The following is a 14731-nucleotide window of genomic DNA, read 5'->3' as shown; positions in this document are numbered from 1 at the left end:
GAAGAATGCTCTTGTTAGGTCATGTCAGCATCAAATCGCCTCAAGCTTCACCAATCAAGTGTGCAGGTTGAAGAAGCCTGGCTTCCCTGACCAATTCCTGTCGGGGTTGGCCGAAGTCATCCTGAAGGAGCACTGTAAGCCGGCAAAGCCTCGGGCTGTTGATGGCAGGGCAAGAGTGGCGGTCATACCCTATCTGCATGGTGTTTCGCACAAAATCAAGAAGGCTGCCGCACGTGCCAGCGTAAGGGTGGTGTTCTCGGCGCCAATCAAACTAGGATCACTGTGCAGAAAAGTGAACGGCCCTTGCCCAAATCCTTCGATTTGCAAGAAGCAACATGTGATGCGGTTTGTGCCCTGCAAGACTGAGGTTGTCTATGAGATACCAACGTCCTGCGGTGGCCGCTACGTTGGGCAAACGGGGCTTTGCATTAATGATCGGTTGCGAGAGCACAAGAACAATCTCAAGGACAAGACTGGAAGTAATCTGGCAATCCACTGTGCCGAGTGCGGTTGCACTCCGAGTTTCGAACAGACGCGCATCATATGCAGATATCGTGACTACCACGCCCGGGAAATATATGAAGCGTTCACGATTCATTCCATTGGGCCATCATGTGTAAGCGCACCGTCCATCGCACTAACCAACAAGGAGATTAATTACCTCCGTGATTGATATCTGCTTTTTCATGCACTAGTCATGGCGCAGGTGTAGGGCTTCCCCTTTCCCTCATCCTTTCTTGTTTATCTATTTCCAAGGAAGCGTATATATGTGTTCGCATGAAATAAACGCTCATGTTATTAGCCAGCGCAAAATCCTGTCTGTCTTTCTAGTCCCGTGTGCTCGCGCTGTTTCTGACGATGAAGCCATGCCAACAAGCTCAAGTTGACACCCTCCTAAAATAACAAATAAATCAGTTGTTAGTTTGCGCTCCTTCTGTCTATATTGTTTTTCCTGTGTTCGTCTGAGCTTTGCGCTCATATCGTACAATTCATGCACCAACTTGAAACAAGAAGTTCTCAGATATGTGTCTCTCTCCATGTGTATTTAAAAAGCGCTGCACCCCAAAAGTTTGACCACCTCGCCCAAACAAAAGTTCTGCTTGTGTGATTGCATTCAGGTGAGTGTTTCTTTTCAACTCATGAAAATTGGATGCGTGTTAGGTTTCAGGGGAAAAAAAGGTGTTTTTTCTTTCTTGAATTGTACCAGAGAGGCGTCATAAAGGTGGGCTCAACGTCATATAATCAAAATATTCAGTACATTATTTCTGTGGGGGCTTTGTGGGGACCAAACTGCTTTGTAATAAAGTGTTGCATAACAGGGGGACCTATTGGGGAGTTACGGAGTCGCCCTCCATCAGGCGTGCCTTGCTCTTGTGCTAGCTAGGATAATGCCAGCATGATCCTTATAGGTTTGGATGTCGGCGCTGTGCAGAAGCGACACACAGAAGGCCCCCTAGACATTTTTGTAAATACTTTCAAAACAAGGGAAGTTTTCAAAGACAAAATAATAATCCTGGATGAAAAGAAAGCTTAGACTTATTGATAGATGCTACCTGTTGACAGAATACATGCAGTGAGCGCACATTGCGTGGGGTTGCAGTGATGGGGTATCCCCAAACCGGCTTCTAGCGTTATTAAAAGGCAGGCAGTCGCTGAGGGCGACCTTGGTGATGTATGCTCTTACATTAGACTGTCTCTACATCTGAACGAAGCCTCGATTCATTGATTGCGATGACAGAGCATATGAGCATTTAACTTTACATAAGCAACCGTTGTTACGTGAACAAAGCTGTTTGAAAACACTTGCTAGAAGCACTTCTGTCTGTGTGTCTGTGTGCCTTCTTGTAGTCTGTGTTCACAAGCGCTTCCCTTTTCAGAATGAACCTCCAACTCTCCCAAGAAACACTATTCTTATGTTTGAAAATAATTTCCCTAAATCTTCAGGTACTTCGGCACCTATGGCTACTTGTGTGTGCCATAAGGAAAGCTTTTTTTTTCTTCTAAATTTATGGACATTTCATTATCATTATTTATTGTGCAGTGTTACACTGTATGTTTATCGGTCTCCTCAGTGGTCAATGGCCCACTGCTTCATTTTCTTAATCCAGTACATTGATTGGTTGGGGCTAAGAAACACATGAGCTTTCTGTTTCAACATGGTTCCCAGTGCTGCCTTTCCATTGCAGTGAACTTACCAGTATCTATAGCATCAATACATTCACAGACCTAAGCCCAAACCTTTGAGACACTTTGTACGCAATTGTGTACATCACTTGTTTGTGTTAGTTGCGTCGACAAGTCACTAAGAAAGAGCAAGATACATCGAGGTTTAAATGGAATGGACCTCCTGCATAGTAAATGTGTCCTCATTGACTTTGTTTTGCTGTGTACTTTTGTATATGATGATTTCGCTGAATGAAGGCACTACCATGTTCAACAAGTCGTTCAACGTGCACACACTTTCTGCGAGCAACGTCAGAAGTGTAATTTTTCGTTGCTCGAAATGTACATAACCGAGAACAAATTCACACTATATTTCTAGCCTGAGATCTGATTTTATTTATGCAAAAATAGTATAAATAGGCAGTATAAATAGGCAGAAGTTCAGGGGAAGATGGAAGGTGGAAGATGGTCTCAAAGTCACTCATATAAAGCAAGCAAACACGTAGTGCTGAAGTTTACCTCTCATTACTAAAATTAGTCCTCACGCTTAAGTAGTATAACCTCGTTACAACGGATCTGTTCACAACAGACATTCGGATACTACATACCAATTTGCAGCGTTATGCCGACCTCCGTATTTGTTCCATTGATTGAGCTTCGTTTACAACGGATTCTGGTACAACGGACATTTGGATATAATTGACTAAAATGTCAGGCCAGCAAGGGGATCAGGACTCCTTTAGAGCGGACTTTTCTACCACGGACATACCAAGTTCAATAACTTTCGACTTCAAACATCGCTTAGCATACTTTCGGGACGGGAACAGCGCGCTGCGGATATCGACGTATCGATTTAAGAGCGAAGGCCGCCGATCTCCGGTCTGTCAATGATCAGCTATGCCTAGCTGTAGCGACAAAAAATTGGCACGTAGCGTGCTTGGTGTTGCGTTTTGGGACGCTGACGCGCGAAATTGTTAGCCGCTGCCACCGCTTCTCCGAGCGGTCGCTGCGCGTCGAGCTTGCCCGGGGAGTCCGCTGCCGATGCGTGAAATGCCCATCCGTGGGTCTGAGGAGCCAGCAGGCGATACGATTCGTTGCTTGCGACGAAGGACATTGTGGCTTCTTCGCTTTCGCATGTCCGCTAGCGTGATGTTCTTGCCCGCAAAGTTCGGATTTGTCTCGTACATTGGCACCGTCAGCCGAGTTTAGCCTATCCATGACATCGAGTAGAAAGCTCAGTTGCGATGTGCGCGGCCGCGGTGCCCGACGTTTCAAAGTACGTCATGCTCGATTGCGAGTACAAAGAGTTGTCCTGCGGTGGTCATTGTCATAAACTCCGAAGTGCTGATAAGAAGAACCTCTAACAGCGGGTCCAGCGAGTCAACGCTATTACAGTCGCATGTCTGCGATGTTCGCGACGAGTGCGGCGTGCTATTGTAATCTCATGATTGAGCTTCCGCTTGCAGCTGCCAAACTAAAGCGTTCTAAATTATCGTCGACCCGTGAACACAGAACGAGTGCAAGCGCGTCACTAAGTAGCGCAATTTTCGACAGCCCCGACCTCGCGATGCACAAGCAGCAGATGACGATCCCGAAGCGAGCATCACAGCAGAAGCAGCCAATTGGAGGCCTTGAATTGAACTTCAAACAATTGCTTTTTGTACGCTTGTTACTGAATGGAGGAGCTAGCTGAAACGGAGAACTTGAACACGGAGAAATACTCTTTGCGACGAGCCCAAAATGGTGGCGACCGGTTGCGCTATTGCCGAGCTACAATTTTGAAAAACGCTGTGGTTTTTTTTTTTGCTATTTCCGCAATTTTCGCCAAGTCGGCAGACGCAAAAAAAAAATTATATAGCTGCTCTACGTAGTGTTCAGTGAAGATATTTTGGAGTCAGATAGAAAATGGGCTACAAAAACTGAAAATGCCATTTTTCAAAAATCGCATTTTTTTTTTGGTCCCCCGTTAAAAATAAGACCATGTTTGTGACTCGTAATTCTCTCCGGTTATAACAGACCCATTCAGTGTTTACATAAAAGTCTGTTTTAACAGTACTTGGATTTTTTACATACTCCCTTTACAACAGACCAAAATCCTCTTCACTATGAAGGTCTGTTGTAATGAGGTTATACTATATTGAATTTGATTCGACCTGCTACCTACAAATTTTTAGTGCTACTACGGGAACCCCTTTTGCACCCAACGTATGCCAACATTTGTGTGGGATAGTCATAACTTTTGAAATCAACTCTGGTAAGACCTTGCACTTATCCGTGCTACGTAGATGACATATTTATTACATGGGAACATGGCATAAGTGCACTAAACACATTCACTGCCATTTTAACAAGTTTCTCCATAGCACTATACTTACCATGCATCATTCTTCCAGTAAAATTAACTTCCTAGACGTGACAGTATCTGTTGAAACAGGAAAATTATAGACGATGCTCTGTAGAAAAGCAACAGATAGCCAACAATACCTAGATTACACTAATCATCACCCGCAACACTGCAAATAAGGGATATTTGTTGGACAGGCGAGGCGTGTAAGAAGGATCTGTAGCAACGACAACGACTACGTTCACCACTTAAACGACCTAGGAAAAACATTAGTTAAAAGAAATTACCTGCACGAGGCTCTGAACAAGGTCTACAAAAAAAGCATGTAAACTAGACAGAAAATCAGCGCTAGCTAGAAGAGCTCCTAAAACACAGTCCAAGCATAAATATCCTCTGCAAGTATTGTCCAATATTAGCAACCAATGAGTGCCTTAGAAAAGTGTTTCCCGAAGTGGCAAAGGTTGTGTGTCGCTGCCATAGGAACATGTGAGTGCATGCGAAAGTAAACCCTTATTCTGCTGCCCACATAACACCTTGTTCTCGCCCAAGGTGTAGGACTTTCAAGCACCTTCAGGATGACCTTATAGTTAAAAGCACTGGAAGTGATCATGTACATCGTATAAGGTCTAGTTTCACCTGCACTAATTCAAACATTATCTACATGATCAAATGTTCATATTGTCACAAACAGTACATTGGTGAAACAGGACAGCCTGTTAATATTAGATTTAACGGAGGTCACAACTTGGATGATCTCAAACTTTACGTACTCTAGTGAAACTTCTGGTCGCTGAGGATGAGAAGCGAGCTGAAAACTTTCAGCTCGCTCCAGTGGTCTCTAAGCAGATGAGACAGCCGCTGTGACCATGGGATCCTGCCTAGCGAGTCACGCCAATGATGGTGCCGGCTTTTCCAGTGGTGGGTCTCAAGCCCAATAATTAAACCCTTTCAGACGCCACCTATGAAGAACTGTCTGTAAATGCGTCAAATCGGTACAACGTTATTTCAAGGTACTCGATATTTTATTGCAACAAAAATAATGTCATATTGTGTTCATTTATGTATGTTTTGGTAATTAATTCCAATTCAATTGTAATTAAATATCTATTTATTGTGAAATCATTCATGCTGTGTTTTTTACATTAATAGAATAAAAGCTTATGCCAGAAATATAGTGGAAATTTGTTTTCGGGTGTGTCCATTTGGAGCAAAGAGAGATTATACTTTTGACGTGGTTCGCGGGAAGGGGTACGCGTCGAACAGTGCAGTGTCTTCAGTAAACTGACCATATACAACAGTGCACTGCAAAATGAAGTTAAATGGAGACAAATTTGTAATGCAGGAGGCTCGTTTCATCCAAAGCTCAATGTATCTTGCTCCCTCTTAGCCCCTAGTCGTTACAAATAGCAAAAACAAGTTGGTGAGCCACGATATTCGATGAAGCAGCGCACACATAAAATGACGCAAACACGAGCGCTGTGTTTGCATCATTTTATGAGTGTGTGATCTTGTCCTTTTGTGCGCTGCTTCATCAAATATCGTGGCTCACCAACTAGCCCATCAGTAGTACATATTATGGTGTACACAATTGTGTACATAGCGTGTCAAAGGGTTCCACTCTGCCGTGCTTTCCTGGATTTGAGTTGCTCTCTACATGTGCACAACCTCCTTCAACTTTGAATGATTGGCATTTCTTCTTGGTTTGAGTGAGGCATGTAGTTTTCAGAAACAAAAAAGAATCGATTAACAATTTGCAGCTTTGTTTCAGAGCACCAATTGAACACGTTGAGAAAACATACACAATCCGTAGACAAGGAAGCCTTAAACCTAACTCATTGCTGTGTGAAGGAGCAAAGTCGATAAGGTCTTTAGAATTTAGCGATATTTTTAGTGATAGCCAGCAAGGATTCAGGTGCAGCCTTTCTACCACTACACAGTTATTTCATACCCCTAATGTATTGGCAACCCTCGACCAAAATAAATAAGGTACAAACGCACTATTTTAGACTTCAGGACAGCATTTATGGGGTGTTTCTCAAAGAAATATAACTGTAACAAGCAACTTTCAAAATGGCAAAGTGTCGCATTGGTACTTCAAATTTACTGTTAGCTCAGTGCAGTAAAACCTCACTGATACGTACGTACCTTGCCAAGCCCATTCAGAAGTAGAGCACGTCTTCTTCTTCTTCATGTTGTTTTTTTTTTCTTGCCCATTCATGCCTGTCTGGCTGTGCCCTGGCAAATTTGGTGCTTAAGCAGCACAGTCGAGAAGCCACAACATCTTGTTTCTTCATCACTTCTAAACGCACAAAGTTGCATCAGCATTGACAGCCTATTGGACAAAACAGTTGCCTCACTGCTGATGACATGAAAGAGTTAACGTTAGGCTTGTGCGAATAGTAAATTTTAGGTTCGAAACGAATAGTGATTTGGTCGAATAATTTCGAATCGAATTCAAATAGTATATATCACATATTATAAAGAAAAATGAGCATATTTGTCATGACCCAACTAACATGCACAATATATTTTAAAATTGATAAAATTGAAACCAGGCATGTGCAATTGTCTTTCTTTTTGGTTCACAGGGAAGTGGAAGCAACTTTGAACAGTAGCAGCATTTCACTTTCGCTAGAATGCAAGTGATAACCTGTAAAATACGTTATGGTTTAAAATGTACTATATTTGGAGCATATAAGCCGGTATCACGAGGCTTTAAATTTAAAAAATGATGAATCTATGTGAGGGTAATTTGTTCATTTAACCTTGAAGTGGGGCTTCACGGTAGTGCAGATCTCCCCTGGATAGGTATGTTCATGGTATAGCACCTCTCCACTGCAGTGAAACCATCTTTACAAGGGATTAGATGTGGTTTACGTGTGTCTATTTGTTCCTTTCGAATACCTCGAAATTTAGAATAATTTAAATTTGTTTCGAAGTGAATTCGAAAATTTGAACTGCTCGAATGTTCGCACAAGCCTAGTTGACTAGCTTCACTTTCCTGTGACAGCATGCTGTACTCTTTTGAGTGCTAACTTCTGTAAAAAAAACTTGGCAGTGGGCTAGTAGGGCAGAGTCAGCTGTAGACGAAGACGGGCTCAAATTAATGGCTATGACAAATAGATTTTAATTTGACCTTGCTGCAATTTACTGTATTGCAGGCTGGTCAATGCCTTTGCTGAGGAGAATGCTACGGAGGATGCAATCTACTATTTGGGCGAGGCACTTCGCAAGGGGGTCATCGACCTCGATGTGTTCCTGAAGGTACGTTCTTGCTCAGTCCATGGCTGTGATGTGGTAATACTCTTGTGTTGTGCCTAATTCCTAGGTGATGTTTCTCAAGTAGAGTTGCAGAAGCATTTGCTTATATGTGCACTGTACATTAATCACGCTGTACGTTACAGTCCAATTATCTTTTGTTTTTCTGTTTTGCCGATGTATATAATCGCACCCGGCACACTTGAAAAGCCGTAAAAGTTCTTGTGACGACAGGCCTGTGAATAAGCAATCGTTTTACCAATAGTCAGAAAGACACAGCTGTTGTTGTAGGAAGTTTCTCCCTAAATTATATAAGAGTGGAAACCCATCGGAGGGGATACAGCGCAAGAGAAAACGAGGACAAGAAAGGCGACGCACACAGAGCGCTGACTTACAACACTTTATTGGTAGAAAGGGAAGGATGAACATTTATACACTTCGCTGACATGCGCCACAACCGGGGCAACTGACGATTTTTTTTTTTTTTTTTGAACATTATACATAGAGCAACCATCACTGCGCACACGGGCGTATCACTCATGGTCTGTTTAGATATGATATTTCATGAGATGAAAGTGCTATCGAAGGAGAGCTGATGCAACTGCTATCGAACTTTCTGATGAAGTCTGCCTCGATGATTTCGCGTGTCAACTGCAAAGAATGCCTAGCCAGGACCTCGCTTTTTTCAAAGAAGGGCGCGCAGCCACAGTCACGACAATGAATGCCCAAGTGGCCCTGAACCGTGTTGTACACATTGTTGTGGTGCTCTCTTAGACGATCGTTTAAGCACCTACCAGTCTGTCCCACGTATTTCTTCCCACAGGACAGAGGAATCACGTATACCACGCCAGTGGTACAGGGCACAAACTGCTTTTTATGCTTCACAGAACAGCCATTACGGCTGCCACTCGAAGCAAACTTGCAAAGCTTGGACAACTTCTCCGGTGCGGAAAACACCGCACCGGAGAAGCTTTGCAAGTTTGCTTCGAGTGGCAGCCGTAATGGCTGTTCTGTGAAGCATAAAAAGCAGTTTGTGCCCTGTACCACTGGCGTGGTATACGTGATTCCTCTGTCCTGTGGGAAGAAATACGTGGGACAGACTGGTAGGTGCTTAAACGATCGTCTAAGAGAGCACCACAACAATGTGTACAACACGGTTCAGGGCCGCTTGGGCATTCATTGTCGTGACTGTGGCTGCGCGCCCTTCTTTGAAAAAAGCGAGGTCCTGGCTAGGCATTCTTTGCAGTTGACACGCGAAATCATCGAGGCAGACTTCATCAGAAAGTTCGATAGCAGTTGCATCAGCTCTCCTTCGATAGCACTTTCATCTCATGAAATATCATATCTAAACAGACCATGAGTGATACGCCCGTGTGCGCAGTGATGGTTGCTCTATGTATAATGTTCAAAAAAAAAAAAAAAATCGTCAGTTGCCCCGGTTGTGCGCATGTCAGCGAAGTGTATAAATGTTCATCCTTCCCTTTCTACCAATAAAGTGTTGTAAGTCAGCGCTCTGTGTGCGTCGCCTTTCTTGTCCTCGTTTTCTCTTGCGCTGTATCCCCTCCGATGTCTAACCAACACGCCCAGGCTTCGATACTAAGTGGAAACCCAGTTATGTGTTGCCATGACTTTGCGACATCCTGGCTTTCACACTGGGCCAGTGCATTTCCAAATATTTTCCTGAAGAGACAATTCATTGAGAACCTGGAATACATGATGCAAGATTAGCCACCACCTGTTTCATATGGCAACCCATGTACAACTGCAAACACTACGACGGGCGTGTAAGGCTTGCTGCTAGCCTCTGACAGCTCCCTCACTTTCTCCTTCATCGTGCTCTGCCTTCGCATAGTTTCCCATCCTTAAAGGAACCCTGAAACAGTTTTGACGATTTTGTACCAACGCATTGAGCCGGTAAAGCAAGTCCTCAAGTTACTTGCATATTGATTGAAGCTCTCTGCGCCAACCTTGTAATTTATTACGAGACATTAAACATGTGAATCGCTACAAAGCTACAAATCACAGCGATGCAGCCGAATGAGTTTTCAACTTCCCGCTTCCATTCTACCTAGCATTGTTCCATGGTATGTAGCACTGGTGACTGATCTGTTTGGATATGTCCAACCTGTGTCACTGAATGTCAGGTGGGCAGCGAGCGTCGTCTGCCTGTGTTAACACGTGCTCCGCGTTGGCGCGAGCTGTGCGACAGTGTTTATCTTGAGGTTTCTTTTCTTGGACACCATGAATTGCACTAGCTGCGACATTGTGTAGGGCAACAGGAGAGCAGAGTTGCTTCATCTTGTCGCTGCAGTGAGCGCCGGCTCTTGCTATCCGATCAGCACCAGGATCCACTCGACTGTGGCTGTAACTCATGTTAATTTAGGTAGCGCAGAGAAACACGGACACAAGTGAAGCATAAGTACACGGGACAAGCGCCATCCACAACAGACGCGGAACATGAAATATAGAACGGATCGTTCACATGCAAAGACCCTAAATGTTTCTGAAGAAACCCCGAGACCAACACCGAACACACAAGCTGCGTGACGAGCCAACCAAGGTGAGAGCTCGTGCTGTGGAACTGCTCAAGAAATTGTCGCTTGACAAATTAGCTGCTGGTGTTAAGCAAAGCAAACGCTTGTTGATGGAAGTGTTTTTTACGGCTAAGTCCCACAAGCCGGAAATTCCGTTTAGATCGATAGTCTCAGAAAGGAACACCTGGTTGGTGTTGCTCTCGGGGTTTCTTCAGAAACATTTAGGGTCTTTGCATGGGAATGATCCGTTCTATATTTCATGTTCCGCATCTGTTGTGGATGGCACTTGTCCCGTGTATTTATTGTTCGCTTGTGTCCGTGTTTCTTTGTGCTACCTGCCTTAACATAAGTTCTCACAAACTAGCCCAGTTATCTGTTCTTGTGGCTGTAACTTCACCCTTGAAGACATGACCACATTGCCCAAGTTTACTCTTATTGGGGAACGTTCCCAGATACTTTTTGGTTGTATTTGGCATTTGCAGATAGTTGGCGTACAGGAGAATAATATAAGAACAGCTGGTAGTGTGGTGGCACCTAGCGGAGCAGATCCCAACCTCTCGGGTCACTTAGTCTCCGTTGCCCGACAGCCTGCTGGGCGCGCTGCCGATGTTCATTGCGGAGGACACAAAGAGGATAGCACATCCTGAGCCCATCGGAAGCGCTGCCATCTCCAGCAACAGCTATGCGTTCCACGAGTTAAGCAGGCAAGGCAGTTCTGAGTAGGAGGGTAACATATTGTGGGATGCCGTGTCGATGGAAGGACGCATCCCAACATAAAACGTAACGACTGTTTGTTAGTGTAGTAGCAGAAGCGGGGCGAGCATACCGACGCTGCGCTCAGTCAGGTAGCGAAGGAATGATAACTTCTGAGCTTGGCAGTTTGGGTTTATAGCCACCGTCGGTGACGTAAGCCTCCGGTGAAGCTGCGGTGGCGCTGTCCCTTATCAGAGGCGTGGTGCAACATGCAGCCATGTCACGCCGGGCTAGCTAGTGACGAGGCGGAGGCTGCGCTGGTTTGTGCGCGGTGTGTCGCCACATCACCCCCCCCCCGCGGATTGCAGAGCCCTCAGGGTCTGTAGAAATCTGGGAGGCATACCAGACGTCTAGAGCATGTCGTGAAAGGAGCAGGCTGCGACGTTGGCGGCTGGGGATAGATGCCTGTGGATGAAGTCGCGCTGCCCGGTTCGTTCGCAGCGATGTATGCGGGCTTGAGCCGGTCAATCGAGACGCGGATATCATTACCATTCAGGCGCAGAGTGAAGTTTTTGTCATCGCGATGGACGACCAGTTAGGGTCCGCTGCAGGGTGGCTGGAAAGGCCTTCGGATGGTGTCCTCGTGGAGGAAAGCGTGCGTGCACAATGCTAGCTTCTTGAGCACGAAAGGTGTAGGCTTGCTGTGGTGGGCTGCAGGTGACGGGCGTAAGGCAGCGATGGTGCGTCGGAGCCGGGCGACGAAGTCGGTGGGATCTGACGTCGTAGTGCTGGATGTCAGTGCAGTGAGAAATTCACCTGGGAGACGGAGTGGTTCCCCATAGACAAGCTCTGCTGGTGTAGCGTGGATGTCCGGCTTGAAGGTGGCGCGAAGACCAAGGATGACGGCTGGGATGGCCTCGAGCCAGGTTGAGTCCGGGTGGCACATAATGGCTGCTTTGAACTGTCGGTGGAAACGCTCAATCATTCCTTTGGCGCAGGGGTAGTAACTGGTTTTCCTCAAGCGTTTAAAACCGATGGTCAGTCCGAGGAGCCTAAAAAGGTGCAACTCAAACTGTCGTCCTTGGTCGGTGGTTACGCTGCGGTGGGCGCCGAAACGAGGAATCCAGCCGGTGAAGAAGGCCGAGGCGACGTCTTCCACGGTGATTCCTTCGAGGGGCCATGCCTCGGGCCATCGAGTGTACCAGTCAATGGCGGTGAGGCAGTAGCGATAGTGTCCAGCTGGGGGAAAGGGTCCTATGATGTCGAGGTTGACGTGCTCAAACTGACAAGAGGGCTAAGGCAATGTTCCGAGTGGTGACGTGACATGCCTGGTGACTTTAGCATGTTGGCATTGAATGCAGGAGCGCGCCCAGGTGCGACAATCCCGCTGCATAGGGGGCCAGACATAGCGGTCAGCCACGAGGCGTGTAGGGGCACTTATGCCTGTATGGCTGAGGTTGTGGAGCTGGTTGAAAAGACCACGGCGATGGGACAGGGACACATAGGGCCTGCTTCATCCTGTCGACATGTCGCAACAGATTGTGGTTGTCGACCTTGGAATGGGGACTTGTTGCAGCTGTAGTGAGGACCTTCCCTTGAGAAGTTCTTGCAGTTCGGCGTCCGTAGTCTGAGCCTCAGCGAGGACGTCCGCTGTTATCTGCACCGTGCTGATGTCTGCTACACGTGAAAGCGTGTCGGCGACCACGTTGTCTTTCCCACTGACATGTTGGATGTCGGTGGTGAACTGTGCAATGAACGAAAGTTGGTTCTGCTGTACAGGTGGGAGTTTGTCACGACATTGAGAGAAGTCGGTATAGATGGTGCAGTTGTGTGCTTCGAGAATATGGCGAAAGTGTTGCACTGCTTCGTATATTGCCAGAAGTTCTCTGTAGTAGCCTGGCAAATTTGTCGGGGCGGTGGTCGTGGTTTCGTCAGGGGTATTGGCAGTTGAAGGGGTTGTTTTCCGAGATGCGAATTTCTTGGAGAAGAATGCCAAGGGATGCCAGGTGTTGTCCACGCGTTGCATGAGGGCAGCGCGGATGGCGAAGCTAGATGCGTCCGTGAAGAGTCCCAAGGGAGCGTCTGGCACGGGATGGGTGAGGAGCGTGGCGGTGCAGAGGGTGGCTTTGCATTCTTCGAAAGTTTTCGCTAACATCGGTGTCCATGTGACGGGTTGGTTTCCTCATAGCCCAGCCAAAGCATCGTGGAGGGGAGCCTGGTAGTCGGCTGCGTGTGGCAAGAAACGCCTGTAAAAGTTCAGCATGCCGAGGAAACGGCGAAGGTCCTTAGCGGTGGTGGGTTGAGGGTAATTTTGCAGGTCCGAGATGCGTTGGGGCAAGGACCGAGTTCCCTCAGATGAAACTTCGTGGCCGAGGAAGTGGACGACGGAAGCGCCTAGCATACTTTTTTGGGTATTGACGAGTAGACTGTGGTCATCGAGACGTTGGAACAATAGACGAAGGTGCCTGTGGTGCTCATCAGCGTCGTGGGAAAATACCAGTATGTCGTCAAGGTAAATGATGCAGAAGACGGGGCCGCGGACGACTTCGTCAATGAAGCGCTGAAAAGTTTGCCCAACGTTCCTCAGGCCGAAGCTCATGAAGGGAAACTCAAACAAGCCAAAGGGAGCAATGATTGCCATTTTCGGGACGTCATCGGGATTGACGGGTATCTCTGTGTAGGGCCTTCACCAAGTCTAGTTAACAATGTAGCTGACTGGGCTAGTTGGTTGTGCATACTTGAAATAAACAGCGCAAAAAACGGACGGCGACGGAAAGGAGACACACAAGACAAGCGCGTACCAAGTCTAGTACGGAGAACACGTGGCAGCCATGAATGCGATGAGCCAAGTCCTGTATGTGGTTGATGGGGTACCTGTCCGGGATGGTGCGCGCATTGAGGGCACGGTAGTCCCCACAGGGTCGCCAGCCTTCGGTCTTCTTCGGAGTAAGGTGAAGTGGCGAGGCCCATGGACCGTCAGCGCGGCGGGCGATTCCCTCGCGGAGCATGGCCTCGAACTCTGCTTTGGCTATGCGCATGCGGTCCAGGGCAAGGCGACGGGCGCGGCAGAAAACCAGGGGGCCTGAAGTGGTCCCGATGTAGTGCACGGTGTGGTGTGCTGCACTTTGCGTGGCAGTCCGCTGGGGCACGTCAGCCCGGGTAATTCGGCGAGGATGGCGTGGTACGGCGAATGATTGTCAACACTGAGTACCTTGATGTTTGGCTGTTGGGCGGTCGTTCGCTGGCCTGGTGTGGAATGTCCCGTTGTTGCGTCGATGAGGAGGTCGTTGCGGCAGTCCGGAAGGAGGTTGTAGTGGGCCAAAAAGTCTGAGCCAATGATTGGCTCGGCGACGTCGGCGATGACAAAATTCCAGTGAAGGTCACGGCGTGAGTTTCTGAGCTGGATGTGCAGGCGGAGTGAGCCGTACGTCTTGATTGTGGAGCGGTTTGCCCAAGGAGGTTAAAAAAAACAACTTCTGGAATGAAGCTGACCGCCATATTGTTCCAGGCAGAAAACGTGTGGGTGGTCGCTTGGGCCCGCGCGGAAGTTCCACAGAAGGCGAATTTCTCCACTCCTTTGGTGACAAGCGAGTGTCTGGATGTCTCATTTGTTGGACTGGAATCCACTCGACAACCACATTTACAATTTGTCGAAGAAGATTTCCAAGCTGTACATAAAAAAACGCCGGGCCTGCGCGGAGCACGCAGTACAGTCAGAGCGAAAGCTGGAAGAGCGGCC

At 47.1% G+C, this 14731-nt stretch overlaps 1 protein-coding gene across 3 annotated transcripts in view; it reads left to right on the top strand.

Annotated features, from left to right (window-relative positions):
• LOC119402460 (tumor susceptibility gene 101 protein) overlaps nt 1–14731 on the top strand; it is a 255350-nt gene that overhangs the window by 130263 nt on the left and 110356 nt on the right. For all 3 annotated transcript variants that reach the window (XM_049418650.1, XM_037669616.2, XM_037669615.2), the window contains exon 11: nt 7669–7771. In XM_049418650.1, the coding sequence (XP_049274607.1) occupies nt 7669–7771 (103 nt within the window). The remainder of the gene's footprint in view (nt 1–7668; nt 7772–14731) is intronic.

This window comes from Rhipicephalus sanguineus, chromosome 8, assembly GCF_013339695.2.
Source record: "Rhipicephalus sanguineus isolate Rsan-2018 chromosome 8, BIME_Rsan_1.4, whole genome shotgun sequence".
Taxonomy (NCBI): Eukaryota; Metazoa; Arthropoda; class Arachnida; order Ixodida; family Ixodidae; genus Rhipicephalus; species Rhipicephalus sanguineus.
Note: the sequence above shows the minus strand (reverse complement) of the source record. Positions and strands in the feature narration are given on the sequence as shown.